This window comes from Equus caballus, chromosome 22 (assembly GCF_041296265.1).
Source record: "Equus caballus isolate H_3958 breed thoroughbred chromosome 22, TB-T2T, whole genome shotgun sequence".
Taxonomy (NCBI): domain Eukaryota; kingdom Metazoa; phylum Chordata; class Mammalia; order Perissodactyla; family Equidae; genus Equus; species Equus caballus.
In genome coordinates, this window is record NC_091705.1 from 2852288 (window position 1) to 2875221 (window position 22934).

Below are 22934 nucleotides of genomic sequence, written 5' to 3' on the forward strand. Positions count from 1 at the left end.
AGTGCATAAGCCTTTCACATTGTGCCGTGTCCAGACAGAGACCTGGGCAGCACCCCATAACCAACCCCTTCTATGATTCTGTAGGGAAATGTGCAAATTTTCACACAAAGTGGAATAAAGACAGATTAAACCTTGTATAAATTTCAGTCAGATTTTCTTATAAACTTAAGAAAAATCTTCGAATTTTCAAATTATGGGCCTGATTTTCACTCTTTGAGAAGTCTACTTTGTCCGTGAAGCCTTCGTTAGCAATTACTTCAACATTATCAGCAAAGTTCAGTGGACACTGTATGATAGAAAGATGGGCAGGTAAATATCCTTCGTCTCAGTCAGTGTTTTATGTTTCTTTAAACATTCATAGCTTGAAGCCCTCAGTCGATGTTTGGTGTGTGCTGGGGACAGAAGTGAAGAGCTTGGGCTTGGCCTGGCCCTGGGGATTGAATGGAGGCCTGTTGCCCAGGTGCCACTGGGGACTTCTCCTGGGACCTAGAGAAGCGCTTATCACTGCTGGACTTGATTCTGGTTATTTTTAGATACATCTAAGATGCAGTTGGTCACGTTTTCTGTGCTTCTGACTAGAATGCTTCTTTTCAGTGAACTGGAACTTTCCTAGGGGTAGGCCTAGCACCTAGAGCATGGGTCGTTCTGTGGGAATACTTGTTCCTCTGTGTTTCATTGTAGTAATTTGTCTTCTTCAGCTGCAGGAAATGCATTTTGTCTGGCAGCCAAGCTCCACATGCAGCTTCAGAGCAAACATGATTCTGCTACCAGCTTTGTGGACGCTGGAAACGCTTACAAAAAGGCAGACCCTCAAGGTAAGGTTCACCTCTGCCTCTGCGTAACTAGGACAGTAGGGTCAGTGTGGGTGACCTTTCCCACAGGTGGCACTGCTGGACCTTTGAGTCTTGGTGGAAAGAAATCTTTGTACTTTGGAATGACAGAGATTTTGGTGACTTTAGGGATTTTTCTTTAATCATTTGGAACTTTTATGAGGAGAAAATATGTTAAATTTATCTTGGCTGTTTAGTTGTCAGCACTGGTTTAAACTCCATTTATGTTGCATTTTGGAGAACATTTTGGAGATTAGCTTTACTTTTATCTACGATTTCTGTCTTAATTGTATGAATATGTATATTGCTCATTAAGGGAAACTAATGTTCCCTTATTCCTAAGTACCTAGGGTGTTTGAAGATCCAGTTAATGAGAGGTTGTAATATCCAATAGTTTAAAACAACTTATTCACACGGTATTCATCTGATTTTTAAGACGTGTTTTTCAAAGTATTGGTTTTGAGGAAGAATGAACTTGGGTATTTAAAGTGTTAGAAGTTTTGGTATTTCTTTTTTAGTTAGAGAAGTGTATGCTTAGTCATTAAAAGCATTAGTTTCTTCTTCCCTTCCACACATGACAGCGGTAGCTATGGAGTCTCCCTTTTTCCTTTTAGCAGTCCATTTTAACACAGAAATTTCAACTTTTATGAATGTATCATACATAAATAGATATTTCACGGGCTAATCACAGTTTATTTCCGAAAGTGAAAAACAGAAGACAGCCTAAATGAGCAGTAAGAGTAGAATGGTAAAGTTATAATCTGTTACTGTATTATAATATGACGCAAATGTTAAAATCCCTGGTTTCAGAGAATCTTCAGTGACCTGCAGATGTTCACATAGTAGCTAAAGAACCACATGAGAATTGAGACCTCAAATTCCTAAGAAAGTTTGTGCACACAGAATTGCATCCAGGAAACGCTGGAAGGAAAAGTGCATCAAAATACTGACAGTGGTTTTGAGTGGGATTGTGGATAACTTATTGTTCTGTTTCTCTGTATTTTTGAAGGTGTAATGATGAGTCCACATTTCTTATATAGTTTAGGAGGAAATTGCTTTTACTTTTTGTTAATCTTCTTACCTTTCTAGTTCTTCAGTCAGGCCTTTTCACTTTGCTGCCTCTTTTAAAACAAAACCAGTAAACTTGGAGCTGTCAGCCGTATGCCAGCATTATAAACACCACCATTTTGTGATGGGAAATTTGTTGGCTCACTGTTCTAGAAAATTCATATAATTTATTAGCACTATCATTTATTAGATTTTTTTCTTCCTTCCTTCCTACACCAAAAGTTAGCCTCTTTTAACAATGTAAAAAAATGTTGACTTTGCTTAAGAGTTGTCTGAACAGGGATTTCAAAGTGCTTTTGATTTTGGCTGCATGAAGTCTATTGAAGTGATCTTTCTTGTGAAGTACTATCTTCCAAAATTATTTTATATATATATATATACATGATATCAATGAAGAATGCATTTACATTTATGTTTTAGCGGATATAGCTGATTGGTGTTGATGACACTCCCATGGTTTTTTCTTCTTTATAATGCAGTCTTTCCCCTGGATGGAGTCCTCATTGTCAGGTTAAGAGTAATTGAGCCATACCACTCTAGCTCCAGTTCCCTAAATTGCACTGCAGCTGCTCCAGACAAAGCATGCTGAGGGGTCTGGACTTGTGCGTGATTTGTGTTTGCTTCTCACTAACTAACCTGCCCACCCTCCACCCCGTATGGGGCCTCCTTAACATTCTAGTAACAGCCAGGAAGACAGGCCCACCTGAACCCTCTTTGACTGAATGGATTTTTCATTGTTTTTCTTAAATGCCTTCGCTTCAGAGGCTATCAACTGCTTAAATGCAGCCATCGACATTTACACAGACATGGTAAGACATTGCCTTGCTTGAGCGGCTGTGGGGTGGAGTCTTTGAGATGGCTTAGAGTTGTACTCTTTGGTTTCTAAACCGATTGCCGTTTAGATAGATAAAAGAGGAATATGACTGTCTTTTTTTTTCTTCCCCAGGGAAGGTTTACAATTGCAGCCAAGCACCACATCACCATTGCTGAGATCTATGAGACTGAACTTGTAGACATCGAGAAGGTAAAGCAACGAATGTGATTCCTCATAAACTGGTGTGAAGCAGGTAGATAAGTTGACTTGAGGAACCCTCCCTTTTCCAGTGGAGGTGAGTGGTGCAGAGTGATCATAGATGACTTTACAGGGAGACTCGAGGGGCCTCTTGGGCTGATGAGTAGACAGGCTGTTTGCCTGGAGTGACTGTCTGAGACATGAGAGCTGGTTAAGATTTACCAAGCCCATTCGCTGTTTCTGCTTTGTCTGATTCGTGTCGGAACATTGGTCTCACCAGAGGAATCTTCATCTCTATTGCTAGGTCTCTGCAGCCCTGTGAAGGAAGCAGAAGTCCTGCAGGCATTGCACCCCTCTATATTCAGGCCCTTTTCTTGAGGAAGAAGTTGGGTGAATGCTGACTTGGCCACACATGTGTTTCACTCGTCTGGTTTTCTGAGCTGTGGTTTATAGTAGCAAAAGAAGAGAAGAAGGAGGAAAGATTTATTGAGCACCTACTGTCTTCCAGGCTTTGTCCTTGGTGGCATGCCATGAATTTTACCACATTTCAGCTTTCCAACCCTGAGGCCCTTTTATTGGGTGTGGAACTCAGGGCTCAAAAGGGTTGTGCTGCCTGGGATCACTCAGGTTGGAACCACCGGAGCTGATGCAAAGCGGGCCGCAGCGCTGAGTTTTCTCCTGTCTCACATTGACTTCTCAGTCATGGGCTCACCGGCAGGGCTGGAGTGTTCCTCAGTGAGAAGAAAACACATTTGTCAGACTCCAGAGGCTGTCTCAGCTCAGTCTGGAGACAAGTATTTATGTAAAACTGTCCTCCTGAGTACTGTGAAAGACAGCAGGTGTGAATCAGACAGAAACGGTGGTGGAGGAGATCATCACCAGTTACTGTCAGACTAATGAACGCTGAGCATGCTCTTAGAGATTGCACTTCCTTCCTGTCTGAATGGTCATGGCACTCCTGTGCCTGCTGCCGCATCAGACAGTTGTCGCTCTTCCTCTTTGTTTCACTTCTTCCCTCAGTGGCTTCTGGAACACCGCCTCCACCTGGCTCTGCGGCCACCTCGCTGAGTGCTCTCTCCCGGCTCCTTGGCTGGTGCCTCTTCTATCTGTCTGCAGTGCAGACCTCTTTTGAATTTCACATTCCTGTATGCCCCTGTCTGCCAATCTCTCTACTTGTGTCCAACAGTCATCTTAAACCCAGCATGTCTGAGACTGCATTCTGATCTTGCCCTACCTCCCACTCCTATGTTCCCCTCCAAACCACAGGCCTCCTTGCCTTCTTTCTCCACATCCAGTCTGTGAGCAGTTTTTGTGGGCACTGTCCTCAAAGTTCCTGAGTCTGTGCACTTCTCACTGCCTTGTTGTCCCCTAGCTTTCACTGGATCATGGAAGTAGTTTCTAAACTGGCCTCTCTGCTTTTACTTGTGCCCTCTACTGTGTTACAGAGCAGCCAGAGTGATCCTTGTACACAGTAAATCAGATTGTTTCTCCCCTGCTCACCACCTGGTATTGGCCTCCTTTTAGTCAGAGGCACAGCCAGAACCTTGCAGATGCCCCCTCGCCTCTCAGGCCTCTCCTCTTCCTCTTCTCCTTCCTCCCCACACTGTACCTCACTGCGGCCACCCTGACCTCTTTGCTGATCCTCACACATGCCAGATGAGCTCCTGCCTCAGGACCTTCCCCCGACTGTTCCCTCTGCCTGAAGAGCTCCCTAGATGTCCATGTAGCTGACTTCCTCTTGTCCTTCAGATTTTTGCTCATTTGTCATCTTTTCCATGAGATCTGTAATGACCACTTAAAGTTGGAACCTCAGCCCCTCACAAATACATACTCAGGTACCTCCACCTACGTCAGCTTTTTCTTTTTTTTGCATTGCACGGGTCACCTTGTATCATGTGCTACAATATGCTTGCTCATCATTCCTGTGATTCATCATCTCTCCACTAGAGTGGGCGCCCATGTCAACAGGGAGCTTTGCCTCTGGTTTACTGATCTATCCCAAGAGCGTAGAGCTCTGGGACATAGTAGGTTCTAATAAATCAACAAACAACGTCCCCATCTCTGCCGTAACAGTGTACCTGCCAGAGCAAATGGAGTCTTTCTTGGTTCACGGAGGCATCTCTTAGTTCTAAAGTTGGACTGGCGTGGTTAACCTTCACCCTCTGACTTCATGCTGACCACCAGCTTTTGGATATACAGCACAAAATTTGCTGACTTGTTACATAGAATTCATTATTTGGCTGTTTTTATCATAATATGCCATGCTTTTCCAAGGCTACCCTCTGATCTTGACAAGATCAAGGCTAACAGTTGCATTGGCATGTGCATGTGCATCTTCTCTTTGGAGAGGGTATCTGCAGACCATGCAAGGAGATGATGAGCCCAGACCAGAGCCCTTCTTTGTTCCCTGGTGTGGAGTTGATGAGGAAACAGGAAGGAGATGGCTCTGGTGTGGCTGGGATATTTATTTGATCGGGGTGTCTTAGATGGGCACTACATCTTTATTGAGGTTGAATCATCTTGGGCAGACAAGCACTCGTGCACAGGGCATCTTGCCACCTGAGGCTGCTTCATCAGCTCCTTGTCCCCGGGGGTCAGAAGATGACTCTGGAGACAGGAGCCCATAGCACTATGCCATCTCTGTTGCCGGGGCACGGTGTCAGGCAGCCACTTCACCACATGGATCTCCTTAAAATGCAGGGTAGGTAAAATGAATACTCAGTCTTGTGTTCCTTCTTTTTTCTAAAAATTGATGATTTGTCATGGCAGTTTCTGAGGCCCCTGTTACTCATGGTGTTCCTGCCATTCTGTGAGCTGGCCAGTAGGTGGCATCTTCTTTATTGATATGATGTGTTCTTTTAAAAGCAATTTAAGAATATTACTCAACACACACACAAGGTTAACTTCTCATGTTCCCTGATGTTTGGGCTCTTGTATTTAGAAACATCATTGCCTTCGCTTCCCTGGTGGGACTCACTGTAGTGTGGTTGATGGTGTATGAAGTTTAAATTTGAAAAATCAGACACACCAAGATACCTTTTATCTGATTTATTACAAATGAATTTCTTCCCTTTTCATACTGGCCACTGTATGTTCTCTGACTCATTCACAGATTTTTAGCTAGTGAATCATGAAGTGTGAAGTTTCTTATACTCACATTACTTCTTTGACTTCCTGAAGTAAAACACTGAACCAAATAATAAATTGGTCATTTTTAAAGGGTCTGTTAAAATGTCAAGAGGAACTTTGACTCACTTGTGTTTCAGCCCCTAGAGAATATGATTTCCATACTGTTTGTTACAATGTAGGATAGGTGTCTGTGGCAAGTTCATGTTAGGTCCTGTCTCGGGGTATATGTTCTAAAAGAATTGATCCCATCTGAAGGCTGTTTAAGGCTGTTTCACCTACAAAGTGGACTTTTGAGCTTGAACCCTGGAAATTGCATTTGCTTTAAGACACCAATGATGACTGCAGTCCTAGAGAACCTTGTCTCATTTCAGGATCCATGTATTCTCCAGCATCATGATACGTACCAGATTCCCCAAAAAGGAATATTGTGATTCTTTGGGCATGCTACTTAAATAATAGGATAATCAAGCTGGTTTCATGTCTGGATTTATCATTATTGTGCTGCCGTTATTGGTGACTGTGTTCTATTTTGGTTATTTATTATTATCCTTGAAATTGTAAGATACAGTGGGCTGATTTCTAGTGTGTAAGGGTCTACTTGTGCCTGGTAAGTTTTACTACATGTTAAAATTTCAAACTGCCTGTAAACATACAAAGATAACCTGTGGCCGTTCTCTCTTCTCTGAAACTTCTGTTAAGCCAGTAGATAAGCTTTCCTTTCAATTCCAGTCTCTGTCAGAACTTGGGAAAACCATGCAATTTGATTGTTGGTTTAATTAGCGTTATTAAAAACCAAACTAAGTTTTTCTTTTATGTGATAAATCTAGCTGTAGTTTACAGTTATAACATTTCAATGAACCAATACCATTATCTAGTGTCAGGTTAAACCAAACTGTTGACATTAGACCTTTTTTTTTAACCTCCAAAACAGCAGTTACATATGGTTTAACTGAACCCTATTCCTTGAATTCTGGTGCTGTAAGAACTAGGAAGATAAGTAGCTACACTCCCTCTCTGGGAAGAGGTTCTTATAATCTGATAATCTACAGAAAGATTTGGACGTTTCTCATACCTCACCCCATTTATGGTGATGGGAAAGAGTGCTATATACTTGGGAGAGTGAGGACAGTTCAAAGATTATTTTTGATTAATCATCAATTCACCGAAAAACTTCTCTCTGCTGGGCATTCGGATTAACCCAGATATTGGCAGTAGTTAGTAGGGGACCCTTACTTGAAGTACAGTTTCATTCATTCACCTAGCATCTGTTTGTTGAGCACCTACTGTATGACAGACATTGTGCTGGACTCTGGGACAGAATGGTGAGCAAAACCCCGAGGAAACCTACCCTCACAGAGCTTACATTTTAGTGGGAGAAGATGTGCCTTCCTCAGATAATCTCATACGTGTATGTTTGTGACAGCTCTGACTTGTACTCCAAAGGAATATATTCTACCAGGCATTTTCTGGGTGCCTCTATAGTATATTTGTAAAAAGAGGACTGTAGTGTACCTGTTCTTTTATGGCTGTTTAATTTAATATTTCATGAAGAACTTTCCATATTGAGCTTTCTCTCTTGTTAGTTTTAATCATGGCATATTGCCCATTATATTTAATCCTTTAAATTGTTTCTAGTTTTTCTCCTATTACAAATAATGCTGATCGGGGCTGGCCCCATGGCCGAGTGGTTAAGTTTGTGTGCTCCGCTGCAGGCGGCCCAGTGTTTTGTTGGTTCGAATTCTGGGTGTGGACCTGGCACTGCTCATCAAGCCACGCTGAGGCAGCATCCCACGTGCCACAACTAGAAGGACCCGCAATGAAGAATATACAACTATGTACCGGGGGGCTTTGGGGAGAAAGAGGAAAAAAAAAATCTTTAAACAAAACAAATAATGCTGATAAAATTGGCAGGGGAGCATGTTAGTCAGGGTAGGCTAAATGACTGAAACAAATAGATGCAAAACATAATCATTCAAACACAGAAGTGTCTGCTTTTCACAAACTGTCCGTGGTGCTCTGCAGCCAGACTGGGCTAATGTTGACTCTGCGCCCTTCAGCCTGTGGCTTCAGAGGTGGCTCTGCTCTCTTGGTCATTATCACTACCGCCTGTAGGAGAGAGGGTCTGAGGCTTTACGAGCCAAGTCTCTTTGTTTCCAGTCAGCTTGCTGACCAGAAACCACCCCAAAGTGGCTTTCCAACAGAGTTCCCTAGCCTGTTTTATTTCACTTGTTGTTTTCTTGTCTCTGGGCCTCTTTTAACTCATTAGGGCTGCCGTGAAGTCATTGAACTGATAGTCTCAAGTGGGAAGGCAGCACTTGTAATCTGATTTTTGCATGATACTGCCTCCCCCTTTTGGGCTTACTGGGAAAACCTTGAAACTTAAGGCAGGGGTCTGCAAACCCACCACCTATTTATGTACACTTCCAAGCTAAGAATGGTTTTCACATTTTTAATTATTGATGGGAAAAAAACATTTTATAACACACAAAAATTATATAAAATTGTAATTTCATTGTCCATAGATAAAGTTTATTGGAACACAGCCACACTCATTCATTTATATATCATCTCTGGCCACTTTTGTGCTACTTTAGGAGAGCTAAGTAGTTGCAACAGATCATATGGCTCACAAAGCCTAAAATATTTATTATCTGGCCTGTTACAGAAAAGTTTGCCAGACTCCTAGTTTAAAACGTTGTTCAAACTTACCTCTTGCCATTTGGGGTATAGAAGCCATTGGCCTTTCCATCTGATGAGGCTCTCTGTTTCTGGACTTTCTCCTTCCTTTCATAACTGCCTACAAACAGGCTAATTCTTTCCAGAGTTCTTCTTTCTTACAAAATCTTGCTGAAAACAGTAATACAAACTGGCACTGGCTGTATACACAGAGCTTCTTCCCATAGGGTTTTCTAGTTCCAGGAGGCTTGTGTTTTGCCTTCCAGATTGTTGCATGGTTGATTTCACCAAGTCTCATGCCACAGAATGACAAGGGCTTCTAGCTTTCCAGCCTGCAATTTCTGTTTCCTTTCCTCTTGACTGTTAATTCAGCACCAACATTTTAGATTGAAGGCATCACCCTTACTCTAGATAACACATATGGTAATGGTGAGGATAGTCTGTGCTGCTGTAGCAAGCCATGGATCTAAAGTGTAGTAGGGCTTCATATGTCTCTAAAATAACAATCCATTGTAACTGTTCTGGGTTTGACAGTCGTGGGGACATGGGGGTTGGGGTACATTCTGCCCTTTGTAGTTTTTAGGAGCCAGATTGACGGAAGTTCTGCCATCTTCAGCTTGTGAAGTGTCACTCTAGACTTGGTCATTGCTGCTCTGCCTCATGGGAAGGGGAAAAGGCCTTGAGAAGGATGCACAGTCAGATGGATGGGCCAAGCCTGGAAGTAGCCTATAGCATATCTGTTTACATTCCACTGGAAAGAATGCGTCACATGGCTACCACTAAGGGCAGTGGGGGCTGCAGTGGGGGAAGTGGTGCAGCTGGGAATTTGCCATGAGGGAGGGGAAGAAGAGATTTTGATGGACAGAGAGCATTCTGCCATTAGGCTTCCAGAGGTGCATGCTTTCTTGTGTTCCCTAAATAAAGTAGGCCAAGTTGTGAAAGATTTGCTGGTGGAATTGGGTTTTTTATAGGAAAAAATACCTATACAAATGTAGTTTTTAAATGCAACTCTTCAAACAAGTAGTTTGAATAAAACGTGTGTGTTTTCAGGCTATCGCACATTATGAACAATCGGCTGATTATTACAAAGGAGAAGAATCCAACAGGCAAGTATTTTTCTTAATGTAATTAAATGGATTTTGTTACATATGGTAAAAGACAAACCTTCACTGTATTCTTTCAGTGTATTGGACCAAATGGAGGTGTATTGGGATGTCTTTTTATTTTTCTATCAGACTGTTATTTACTCTGCTCTGGTTCTTGGTTTCAGTTCAGCTAACAAGTGTCTGCTGAAGGTGGCAGCATATGCCGCCCAGCTTGAGCAGTACCAGAAAGCCATTGAGATCTATGAGCAGGTGAGCTGTCTGTTCAACTTCAAGTAGTAGTTGTTCTGAATCTTTTTTGTAAATTAAACTTTTTATTTAATTTTTCTTTTTATTAAATAATTCACATATCATATAATTCATCTTTTAAGGAGTACAAGTCAATGGTGTTTAGTTATATTCACAAAGTTGTGTAACCGTCATCACTACCTAATTTCAAAACATTTTCATCATCCCCAGAAGAAACCCCATTCCTTTCTCCTCCCAGTCCCTGGAAACCACCATCTGCTTTCTGTCTCAATGAATTTGCTTATTCTAGGTCTTTAATATATTTGGAATCATACAAGATGTGGCCTTTTGTGACTCCCTTCTTTCACTTAGTATAATTTCTTCAAGGTTCATCTATATTTTAGCAATTTTGACCCTTCATTCCTTTTCATAGCTGAGTAATATTTCATACAGGCATACCTCAGCGATATTGTGGGTTCATTTCCAGACCACTGCAATAAAACAAATATCACAATTGAGCAAATCACATTAATTTTTTTGATTCACGTGCATGTAGAAGCTATGTTTATGCTATACTGTAGTCTCTTAAGTGTGCAATAGCTTTATGTCTAAAAAACCAATGCACATACCTTAATGAAAAAAACTGTATTGCTAAAGAATGCTAACCTTCATCTGAGCCTTCAGCAAGTCAAAATCTTTGTGAAAGGTCTTGTGAAAAATGCAGTATCTGTGAAGTGCAGTAAAGCAAGGTATGCCCATCATTTATTTATCCTCTTAACACTTGATCCACTTTTGGATGTTTTTCACTTTTGGGCTATTATAAGTAATGCTGCTGTGAACATCTGTGTTTAGGTTTTTGGTTTTTGGTGCGGTGTATGTTTGTAGTTCTCTTGATTGCACACCTAGGACTGGGATTGCTGAGTCACATGGCGAGTCCATTTTTAACTTTTTGAGGAACTGCCAATCTCTTCTCCACAGTGGCTGCACCATTTTACATTCCCACCAGCGATGTACAAGGGTTCCAGTTGCTTCACATCCTCACCAGTACTTATTTTCCCTTTTTTTTCTTTATAATAGTCACTCTACTGATTGTGAAGTGGTATCTCGTTGTGTTTTTGATTTTCATTTCCCTAATGAGTAGCGATGTTGATAATCTTTTCTTTCTTTTTTTTTTTTTTGAGGAAGATTAGCCCTGAGCTAACTGCTGTCATTCCTCCTCTTTTTGCTGAGGAAGGCTGGCCCTGAGCTAACATCCGTGCCCATCTTCCTCTATTTTATATGTGGGACACCTACCACAGCATGGCGTGCCAAGCAGTGCCATGTCCATACCCAGGATCCGAACTGGCGAACCCCGGGCCGCTGAAGTGGAATGTGCGCACTTAACCGCTGCACCACCGGGCCGGCCCCTGTTGATAGTCTTTTCACGTGCTTATTAGCCATTTGTATATCTTCATTAGAGAAATGTCCATTCAGTTCCTTTTGCCCATTTTTGAAATGAGTTGTTTGCTTTTTTGGTGTTCAGTTTTAGAAGTTCTTTATGTATTCTAGATATTAATCTCTTGTCAGATATGTGACTTGCAAATATTTTCTCCCATTCTGTGGGTTGCCTTTTTAGTCTGTTACTCATATTCTTTGATGCATAAACTTTTAAATTTTAATGAAGTCCAATTTGTCTATTTTTTCTTTCGTTGCCTGTGTTTTCATGTCACATCCAAGAAATCATTGCCCAACCCAAGGTCATAAAGCTTTTCACCTGTGTTTTGTTCTAAGAGTTTTATAGTTTTAGCTCTTAGGTTTAGGTCTTTGATCCATTTTGAGTAAATTTTTGTATGACATTAGGTAAAGGTCCAACTTCATTCTTTTGCTTATGGATATCCAGTTTTCCCAGCACCATTTGTTAAATACACTGTTCTTTTACTATTGACTAGTCTTCGCACCCTCGTTGAAAATTAAGGGTTTATTTTTGGGCTCTCTATTCTATTCCATTGGTCTGTATGTCTGTCTGTTCTATTCTGTAACAGTATCACACTGTTTTGATTACTATGACTTTGTAGTAAGTTTTGAAATTAGGGCATGTAAGTCCTCCAACTCCAACTTTGTTCTTTTTCGAGATTGTTTTGGTTATTCAGGGTCCCTTGCATTTCCATTTGAATTTTAGGTTCGGCTTATCAATCTCCTCCAAGAAGCCAGCTGGGATTCTGATGGGGATTGCATTGAATCTGTAAACCATTTTTGGAAAGTATCGCCATCTTAACATCTCTGAACACAGGGTGGCTTTCTATTTATTTAGATCTTCTTTAATTTTGTTCAACAATGTTTTATAGTTTTAATGTGCAAGTCTTGCACTTCTTTGGTTAAAATATACTCCTGAGTATTGTATTCTTTTTGACACTGTTGTTAATGAAATTATTTTCTCAATTTCCTTTTCAGATTGTTAGTTTTCAATTGCTAGTTTTATATACTGCAACCTTGCTGAACTTGTTTATTAGCTCGGATGGGTTTTTTGTGGACTCTTGAGTATTTTCTGTATACAAAATCATGCCATCTGTAAATAGAGGTAGTTTTATTTCTTCTTCTCCGATCCGGATACGTTTCACTTCACATTCTTGTCAGTTGCCCTGGCTAGAACCTCTGGTACAGTGTTAAATAGAAGTGGCAAGAGCAGACCTCCTTGTTTTGTTCCCATCTTAGAAGGAAAGCTTTCAGTCTTTCACCATTAAGTATGATGTTAATTGAGGTTTTTTGTAGATGTCCTTTATCTACAATTTGAGGAAGGTCCCTTTTCTTTCTAGTTTGTTGAGTATTTTTATCATCAAAAGGTATTAGATTTTGTCAAGTGCTTTCTTTGCATCTATTAAGATGATCGTGTGATTTTTGTCATTTATTCTATTAATGTGGCCTATTTCATTGATTTTTCATATATTGAACCAACTTTACGACATTCCTTGGGTAAATCCTACTTGGTTATTACAAAGTTTGAGGGTCTCCAAGAATACCTTTAGGTTCCATAATTCTCTAGAAGGATTCATAGAACTTGTTGAAAGCTGTTATACTCACAGTTATGGTTTATTATAGCAAAGGAAACAAATTAAAATCAGCCAAAGGAAGAGGCCTATAGGGCACATCAAGGAGAGTTCCAAGTACGCACCTTCCTGTTGTTCTCACCCAGTAGGAATTATGTGGACGGCGCTTACTTCTCCCAACAACAGTGCGTGAAAAGATGCTTAGAGTATTGTCAACAGGGGAAGCTCACCTGAACCTGGTATCCAGAGATTTATTCGAGCTTAGTCACTTAGACATGGCTAACCACTCACGTGGTTGACCTTATGCGTGGTCCACCCCTTCCTGTCCTTCCGTAGGTTGAGTTGAACCACATTGCCCAAGGCCCCCAGGTAGGCAAAAAATCTTTCAGGCAGGACATTCCAAGGACTTAGAGAATCCTTCCTAGGAGCCATGGGCAAAGGCCAGACCTCACTTTGGACAAAATTAATCCTTTACTGCATAGTCATAGTATGTAATCCTTTTTGTAAGTTGTCGGAATTAATTTGCTAGTATTTTGTTGAGGATCTTGCATCTATATTCATAAGGGCTATTGATCTTTAATTTTCTTTTCTTGTGTTGTCTTTGTCTGGTTTTGGTAACAAGGTAATACTAGCCTCATAGAATGAGTTGCTAAGTATCCTCATCTCTTCTATTTTTTGCAAGAGTTTTCAAGGATTGGGTGTTCATTCTTTAAATATTTGACAGAATTCAATGCTTTTTCTCTATTGTTTTTCTGTTTTCTAATTCACTGATTTCCACTGTTATCTTTATTCCTTCCTTCCACTTTCTTTGGATTTATTTTGCTTTTTTCCTAGGAAGTTGAAGTGGGAGTTTATTAGCTTAATAATTTTCCTCTTTGTGGGTATGCATTTTTAGTGCTTTCAGTTTTCCTCTCAGCACTACTTTGACTGCCTCACAATTTTGTTATATTTTTATTTTAATTCATTTCATTGCATTTATTGATTTCCCTTGAGACTTCCTCCTAGGCCCATGGATTATTTAGAAGTGTTTTAATTTCCAAATGTTTGGAGATTTTTCTGTTATCTTTCTGTTGTTGACTTCCACTTTGATTCTGTTATGGCTGGAAAACACATTCTCTGTAATTTCAATTCTTATAAATGTGTTGAGGTTTGTTTTATGGCCCAGAATATTGTCTGTCTTTGCATATCTTCTCTGGTTCTGCTTTTGGAGGTGGCATGTTCTAGAAATGTTGATTAGATCCTCTTGATTTATGGTGGTGTTGCATTCTCTTGTATACTTGCTGATTTTCTATTTCCATCCATTGTTGAGAGTAGAGTTGTTGAAATCTCCAGCTGTAACTGTGGATTTATCTATCCTTTCATTTCTATCAATCTTTGCTTTACATATTTTGCAGCTCTGTTATTTGCATACATATTTAGGATTGCTATGTCTTCTTGATTGGTTGACCCTTTTATGATTACATCATATTCCCCTCTGTCATTGATAATTTTCTTTGCTCTGAAGTCTGCTTTATCTGATATTAGTATAGCCTATCCTGCACTCTTGGTTATTATTTATATGATATATCATCTTTTTGTATCCATTGTTTTTCTACCTGCTACATCATTACAATTGAAATGAGTTTCTTATGGACAGCATATAGTTAGGTCATACTTTTTAATCCACTTTGCCAATCTCTGTCTTTTATGTATTTAGACCATTCACATTTATGTAATTATTGATATATTAGGGCTTAAGTCTACCATTTTATTTTTTATTTCTGTTTCTGCTCTATATTTCATTTCTCTCTCTTTTTTTTTTTTTTGGTGGTGTGATGCCATCTGACCCAGAGATCACTTTACCTGGGTAGAGCTATTCAGCACCCTTGGGTGAAAAGCAGGTGACTCCTCAAATTTTAGAGTAGAGGGGCTGCTGTGGGGACAACATATCGAGGGCTGGAGTTTAATATCTGAGCAAGACCTAAGCTGGTTCCTTTGGACTCCAAGTCACATCCACCTGTCTTTCTGTGGAAGAAGAGTGTGTGCTATTAGACTCTCTCAAAGACATTTTGGAACAATATGGGAAATAGAAATATGTTTCTTATCTGTCTTTTTATAGTTGTAGGGCCAACAAGATCATCACATAGACAAAAGGGAGAGGGACGGCTTTAATTAAGAGACTTCAGGAGCGTGACAATGAATGATCATGTGTGGTCCTTGTTTTTTTGTTTTTATTAATACAGAATATGCTTTATTTTATTTTTGCTTTTCTTATCTACTTTTTTTATTAAGGTAACATTGGTTTATGACATTATATAAATTTCAGGTGTACATCATTATATTTTGATTTCTGTGTAGATTACCTCATGTTCACCACCCAAAGACTAATTACCATCCATCACCAATACATATATGCCCAATCACCTCTTTTGCCCTCCTCCCACCTCCCTTCTTCTCTGGTAACCACCAATCCAATCTCTGTCTCTATGTGTGTGTTTGTTGTTGTTTTTATCTTCTATTTATGAGTGAGATCATACAGTATTTGACTTTCTCCCTCTGACTTATTTCACTTAGCATGATACCCTCAAGTTTGTCGCAAATGGCAAGATTTCATTTTTTTTATGGCTGAGTGGTATTCCATTGTGTATATATACCACATCTCCTTTATCCATTCGTCCCTCAATAGGCACCTAGGTTGCTTCCAAGTGTTGGCTATTGTGAATAATGCTGCAGTGAACATGGGAGTGCATGTATCTTTACACACTTATGTTTCCATGTTCTTTGGGTAAATACCCAGCAGTGGAATAAATGGATCATATGGTAGTTCTATTTTAATTTTTTGAGGAATCGCCATACTGTTTTCCACAGTGGGTATACCAGTTTGCTCTCCCAACATCAGAGTATGAGAGTTCCCTTTTCTCCACATCCTCTCCAACACTTATCTCATTGTAGTTTTGGTTTGCATTTCCCTAATAATGAGTGATGTTGAACATCTTTTCATGTGCGTCTTGGCCATCTGTGTATCTTCCTTGGAAAAATGTCTTTTCAGATCTTTTGCCCATTTTTTAATTGGGTTGTTAGTTTTTTTGTTGTCGAGACATATGAGTTCTTTGTATATTTTGGATATTAACCCCTTATCCGATAGATGGTTTGCAAATATCTTCTCCCATTTGTTAGGTTGTCTTTTCTTTTTGTTGATGGTTTCCTTTGCTGTGCAGAAGCTTTTTAGTTTGATATAGTCCCATTTGTTTATTTTTTCTTTTGTTTTCCTTGCCTAGTCAGACATGGTCCTTGAAAATATGCTCCTAAGACTGATGTAGAAGAGAGTACCACCTATGTTTTCTTCTAGAAGTTTTATGGTTTCAGGTCTTACATTCAAGTCTGTAATCCATTTTGAGTTAATTTTTGTGTATGATGTAAGATAATAGTCTCCTTTCATTCTTTTGCGTGTTGCTATCCAGTTTTCCCAACACCATTTATTGAAGAGACTTTCCTTTCTCCATTGTACATTCTTGGCTTCCTTGCTGAAAATTAGCTATCCATTCTTGATTCTGCTCCATTGATCTGTGTGTCTGTTTTTGTGCCAGTACCATGTTGTTTTGGTTACTATGGCTTTGTAGTATATTTTGAAATCAGGGAGTGTGATACCTCCAGCTTTGTTCTTTTTCCTCAGGAATCCTTTGGCTATTTGGGGTCTTTCATTGTTCCATATAAACTTTAGGATTCTTTGTTCTATTTCTGTGAAAAATGTTATTGGCACTTTGATAGGGATTGCACTGAATCTGTAGATTGCTTTAGGAAGTATGGACATTTTAACTATGTTTATTTTTCCAATCCAAGAGCACAGAATATCTTTCCATTTATTTGTCTTCTTCAATTTCTTTCAACAGTGCTTTATAGTTTTCAGTTTACAGGTCTTGCACCTCTTTGGTTAAATTTATTCCTAGGTATTTTATTCTTTTTGTTGCAGTTGTAAATGGGATTATGTTCTTAATTTCTCTTTCTGCTACTTCGTTATTAGAGTGTAGAAGTGCAACTGACTTTTGTATGTTTGTTTTGTATCCTGCAACTTTACTGTATTCATTTATTATTTCTAAAAGTTCTTTGTGGATTCTTTAGAGTTTTCTATATATAGAGTCATGTCATCTGCAAATAGTGACAGTTTCTCTTCTTCTTTTCCAGTGTGGATCCCTTTTATTTGTTTTTCTTGCCTGATTGCTCTGGCTAGGACTTCCAATACTATGTTAAATAAGAGTGGTGACAGTGGGCATCCTGGTCTGGTTCCTGTTCTTAGAGGGATAGCTTTCAGTTCTTTTCTGTTTAGTATGATACTAACTTTAGCTTTGTCATATATGGCCTTTATTAGGTTTTGGTACTTTTCTTCTATACCCATTTTATTGAGAGTTTTCATCATAAATGGATGGTGTATCTTGTCAAATGCTTTCTCTGCATCTATTGAGATGATCATGTGATTTTTATTCTTCATTTTGTTAATGTGGTGTATCACATTGATTGATTTGTGGTTGTTGAACCATCCCTGCATCCCTGGAATAAATCCCACTTGATCATTGTACATGATCTTTTTAATGTATTGTTGTATTTGATTTTCTAGTATTTTGTTGAGGGTTTTTGCATCAATGTTCATCAGTGATATTGGCCTGTAATTTTCTTTTTATGTGTTGTCCTTGTCTAGTCTTAGTATCAGGGTAATGTTGGCTTTGTAAAATGAGTTAGGAAGCTTCCCTTCCTCTTCAGTTTTTTGGAAGAGTTTGAGAAGAATAGGTATTAAGTTGTCTTTGAATGTTTGGTAGAATTCACCAGGGAAGCCGTCTGGTCCTGGACTTTTATTTTTTGGGAGGTTTTTGATTACTGTTTCAATCTCCTTACTGGTAATTGGTCTATTCAAATTCTCTATTTCTTCTTGATTCAGTTTTGGAAGGTTGTATGATTCTAAGAATTTATCCTTTTCTTCTAGATTATCCAATTTGTTGGCCTATAGCTTTTTGTAGTAGTGTCTTATAATCTTTTGTATTTCTGAGGTGTCTGTTGTAATTTGTCCTCTTTCATTTCTGAGATTATTTGAACTTTCTCTCTTTTTCTTGGTGAGTCTAGCTAAAGTTTGTCGATTTTGTTTATCTTTTCAAAAAACTAGTTCTTGGTTGCATTTATTTTTTCTGTTAGTCTCTTTCATTTATTCCCGCTCTGATTTTTTTCCTTCTGCTGATTTGGGACTTTATTTGTTCTTCTTTTTTCCAGTTCTTTTAGGTGCACTGTTAGATTGTTTATTTGAAATTTTTCTTGTTTGTTGCAGTAGGTGCCTTTTGCCATAAACTTCCCTCTTAGAACTGCTTTTGCTGTATCCCACAAATTTTGGCTTGTCATATTTTCATTTTCATTTGTCTCCAGGTATTTTTTTTACTTCTCCTTTGATCTCTTCTTTGAGCCAGTCGTTGTTCAGGAGATTTTGTTTAATCTCCAAATATTTGCGGCTTTTCCAATTTTCTTCCTGTAGGTTATTTCTAGTTTCGTACTATAGTGATCAAAAAAGATGCTTGGTATTATTTCAGTCTTCTTAAATTTATTGAGACTTCTTTTTGGCCTAATATGTGATCTATCTTGGAGAATGCTTTAGTTTTCATTTCTCTATTTTCTTTTCCTGCCTTCCAGTAAGTTACTTATCTATAGTGTTTTTGAGTATATCTCTTTGAATAGTTTTTTAGTGATTGCTTTAGATATTACATTTACCTAACTTATCACAGGCTAATGGTGTCATCATTTTAACAGCTCCAGTGAAATATGGAAATCTTATCTTACTTTCTGACCTTTTACCCTCACCATTCAATATATAATTGTCTTAAATATTTCCTCTTCATACTCTTAGAACTGTGTCAGTCAGTGGTAATAATTTTTGCTTCCACCATCAAACGTAATTTAGAAAACTCAAGAGGAGTAGAAATGCCCATTGTATGCTCCCATGTTTTGCTTCGTGAGTGCTTTCTTCCTTCCTCATGTTCCAAGATTCCTTCTTTTATTGTTTCCTTTCTATTTAGAGAATATCCTTTTCCTGTTCTTTTAGGGTTGGTCTACTGGCGATAGATTCTCTCAGTTTTACATCATCTGGGAATGTTTTGATTTCCCCTCCATTCCTGCAGCATATTTTCCTGGGTGTGCAGTTCTGAGTTGATAGTCCTTTTCTTTTAGTGCTTGAAATATGTTACACTTGTGGCCTGCATGGTTTCTGATGAGAAGTCTCCTCTCATTCAACTTTGTTTTCCCCTGTAAGTAAGGTGTTGTTTTCCTCTGGTTGCTTTCAAAATTTTTTTCTTCAGTTTTCAGAAGTTTATGTGGCTTGGCATGGATACCTTTGCTTTTGTTCTGTTTGGGTTTCACTAAACTTCTTGAATCTCTAGGTGTATGTTTCTTGCTGCATTTGGGAAGTTTTCAGCCGTTATTTCTTCAGGTACTTTTACAGCCCCCCTCTTTTTCTCCTCTTCTTCCAGGGCTCAGACAACCTGGATGTTAGACCTTATTTTTTGGTCATGTAGGTCCCTGCCGCTCTGTTCATTTTTTTTTCTGTTTCTTACCTCTCTGTTGTTTAGACTAATTTCTTTTTTATTATTATTATTTTATTGAGATCATAATTGTTTCTAACATTGTGAAATTTCAGGTGTACATTATTATTTATCAGTGACCATATATGTGTGCCCTGCCACTTTTGCCCACTACCCCCGCGGCCTCCTTCCCCTCTTGTAGCCACTAATCTGTTCTCTTTGTTCGTGTGTTCATCTTCCACATATGAGCGAAATTGTGTGGTATTTGTCTTTCAGACTGAGTAATTTCTAATGTTCTATCATCAGTTCACTGATTCTTTTCTCTGTCCCATCCATTCTGCTGTTCAGCCCATCCACTTTTTATGTGGGTTTTTGTATAAAAAGTTCTGAAATTTTCATTTGTTTCTTCTTTATATTTTGGGGGATATTTTGTGGGGAATTTCTTTCTCTTTGTTGATGCTATCTGTTTTTTCTTTAGTTTCAAGAGTTTTTGTAATTGCTCTTTGAAGCATTTTTATGAGAGCTCCTTTAAAATCTTTGTTAGATATTTCTGTCATCTCAGAGCAGTAATCTGTTGGTTGTCTTTTTTTCTTTCAGCTTGAGATCTTTTCTTCTTTTGGTATGTGTGTGAGTTTTGATTGAAAACTGGATGTTTTCATATTATGTTATGAGACTGGATCTTACTTACACCAACTCTGTCAGCTGGTTTTCTTTGACACTGCTCTGACTAGGGAAGGGGTGTGTCACCTCATTACTGCTAGGTGGATTTCAAAGTTCAGGCTCCCCACTCAACCTCCACTGACATCTAGGGGAGACCCTTGTTAATTCTGGGCAAAGGCAGCCATCCCAGCCCCTGCTTGCTTTCCACCAGTGCCATGCTGGTGTCCTCCTTGTTACAGCCAGGTGATGGTGAAAGTCTTAACCCCCCTCTAGGCCTCTTCTGAAAGCATGCCCACTGGGAAATGAGGGGTGCCTCATTCCCCCTGAGTAAAGGTGGAATCCATTCTCCCCATGTGGTTGGTCTCCATTGCCTCAGCTGCAGGGATGGAGGGTAGAGTTGTTACTGGCTGATGGGGATGAAGGCTTGGCTCCCTACTTGGCCTTCTCTGAAGCCACCTCGACAGGAATGTTGGGCTCCTCCTTGCAGTCTTAAAAAGGTGGATGTATTGGTTCCCTATTCAGTCTTTGCTCATGTGAGTGGGGAAGTTTTCCAGTAGTGTTTGGCTGGAGTAGAACATTGATTATCTAAACATTTTCTGTCTTTCTAGGCTGCCCCTTTCTTAGTCCTTTGACTAGAGAGAGCAGACTTTTATCTATTCTCCTTTTTGTTTTTTGCTACACCCAGTGGCATTTATAGGTTGCTGGGTTTTTCTGTTCCAAGTCAAGGATATATGAAAGAAAAAGAAAACCTAGGGAACTCACTGCCATGTTTTCCCCTGTGTCTCAAGGTCCCTAGTCCTTCTGCTCTCTTGTCTCCACCTTTCAGTCTTCTTATGTTTGTTTTATATCAAATGATGGGGCTTTTAGTTGTACTTAGCAGGAGGAATAGAGGAAAGGATGTCTATTCCACCTTCCTCGAAGTGGAGGTCTTCTGAGGCATTTTTAACAGATCAGCACTTTAAGTATTATGTATTGTTTCTTGTAAAATTTTCTAGTATATGATATTGGGTTAAAGGAATGTATTTCATGTTAAACTAACCTAAGAAGCGGAAGTATTTTCTAAAGGGCAATAGATGAGAATCACTTTGCCTGAGATAAGGAGGTAAATCTTTTAAATCCAGCTCTGCTTTCTGTGCCTAGGTTGGGGCCAACACTATGGATAATCCTTTGTTGAAGTACAGTGCGAAGGATTACTTCTTTAAAGCAGCCCTCTGCCACTTCATAGTGGATGAACTGAATGCCAAGGTAAAGAGCCCTTCAGCACTCGTTTTCTGATACACTCACACATGAGGACAGGCCGCCGGGAACTGTCATTCTTGTGATCACTTCGTTTGGGTTGTGTTCATTAGTAGCAAGACTAAACTGGGTACGTTAATAATAATAATAATAATAATAATACCATGATACATGTCTCGCCTGTAATCTTGTAACAGCTGCCGAAGCTGGTCTCTTAAAGTTCCCTGGTAGCCACATTTCCTTCAGTAGTTTTGCTTTAAAGAAATTAAGGGGCTATGAGGGAGACAATAAAAGTAGACTAACATCCTTTTTTTAAACTCAAAGGGAATTGGAATGAGGATTGGGAAAAAGTGAAAGCTGAGAGACAAGAGGCAGAGACTTGGGCAGCCTTGGTGTTGTCAGTTTCTGGAGTCAGAAGGGCAGGCTTGAAACCTCTGAGAGAAAAGGTGCTTTCCCCTCTGGCCTCGAGCAGTGGTCTATCTGTGATGTGTTTGGAGTCTGGACAATGTTAAGGAAGAGCTTCTCCATTTAATGGATGAAAACAGACACCTGGTCTGTGACTTTTCAGAAATTAGATTTGGTTCACCTTCTCTTCTCTACAGCAACTTATTTCAGAAAAATTCTTCTAAAAATTCTTAACTGAAATTAAAAATTCAAAATAAATTTTCTGTTAATTTTGATGTTGAGTTTAACAGCATACTTTTTATATGCTTAAACAGGATGTAGATGAACTTTACTGAAGTTAGTAGAATGTTCAAAGCTTTCTTTTCTGGTTCAGTGAGTCAGACATTAACAAGTGGCTTTTTTTCTCTCAGCTTGCTCTTGAGAAATATGAGGAAATGTTTCCAGCATTTACTGATTCAAGAGAATGTAAATTGTTGAAAGTAAGTAATAGTACACCTTGAAGGAAAAAACCTTTGCTGTCAGGTGGAATTGGATATAAAGCGAAGTCTGCTGAAAAGCCCTGGTACTTTGTTGCTCTTGTGTAATAGGTCTCAAATGCCACTGGAGTTAGGGACTTAAGCATTTTATTCTGAAATAAGAAATTCAGAAATTGTTGGCATAAAAACTGGATTCCTGACTTAGAGTAATTATTCACTTGTATTTGAATATTTTCCCAATTTTGTAAAGTATTTGGCAACAGCAGTTAATGTGATACTAAGGCTATTTCTGTATTTAAAATATCTACTTATAAATGGAAGTTTTTAGACCACCAAACTCATTTTTCCATATTTATGCTATCAGAAACTTCTAGAAGCTCATGAAGAACAGAACAGTGAAGCTTACACTGAAGCAGTAAGTTGTGCTTTGGGATATAGTACATTGTTTGAAGTTTTAAGTTACAGAAATTTCTTGTTCTTTTTATTGTGTAAATGCTGAATGTTTATTTGAACATTATTCCAGTATACCTAAATGTATTTTCCAAAGGTCATGTTTTA

At 39.1% G+C, this 22934-nt stretch overlaps 1 protein-coding gene across 2 annotated transcripts in view; it reads left to right on the top strand.

The window, feature by feature from the left end:
- Positions 1–22934, top strand: part of NAPB (NSF attachment protein beta) — a 45127-nt gene that overhangs the window by 18296 nt on the left and 3897 nt on the right. The window contains exons 3-10 of one of the 2 annotated variants that reach the window (XM_023625998.2): positions 699–815; positions 2661–2707; positions 2845–2922; positions 9766–9821; positions 9986–10070; positions 21400–21504; positions 22311–22379; positions 22741–22791. In XM_023625998.2, the coding sequence (XP_023481766.1) occupies positions 699–815; positions 2661–2707; positions 2845–2922; positions 9766–9821; positions 9986–10070; positions 21400–21504; positions 22311–22379; positions 22741–22791 (608 nt within the window). The remainder of the gene's footprint in view (positions 1–698; positions 816–2660; positions 2708–2844; positions 2923–9765; positions 9822–9985; positions 10071–21399; positions 21505–22310; positions 22380–22740; positions 22792–22934) is intronic. The other variant, XM_023625999.2, reaches the window with a different exon arrangement.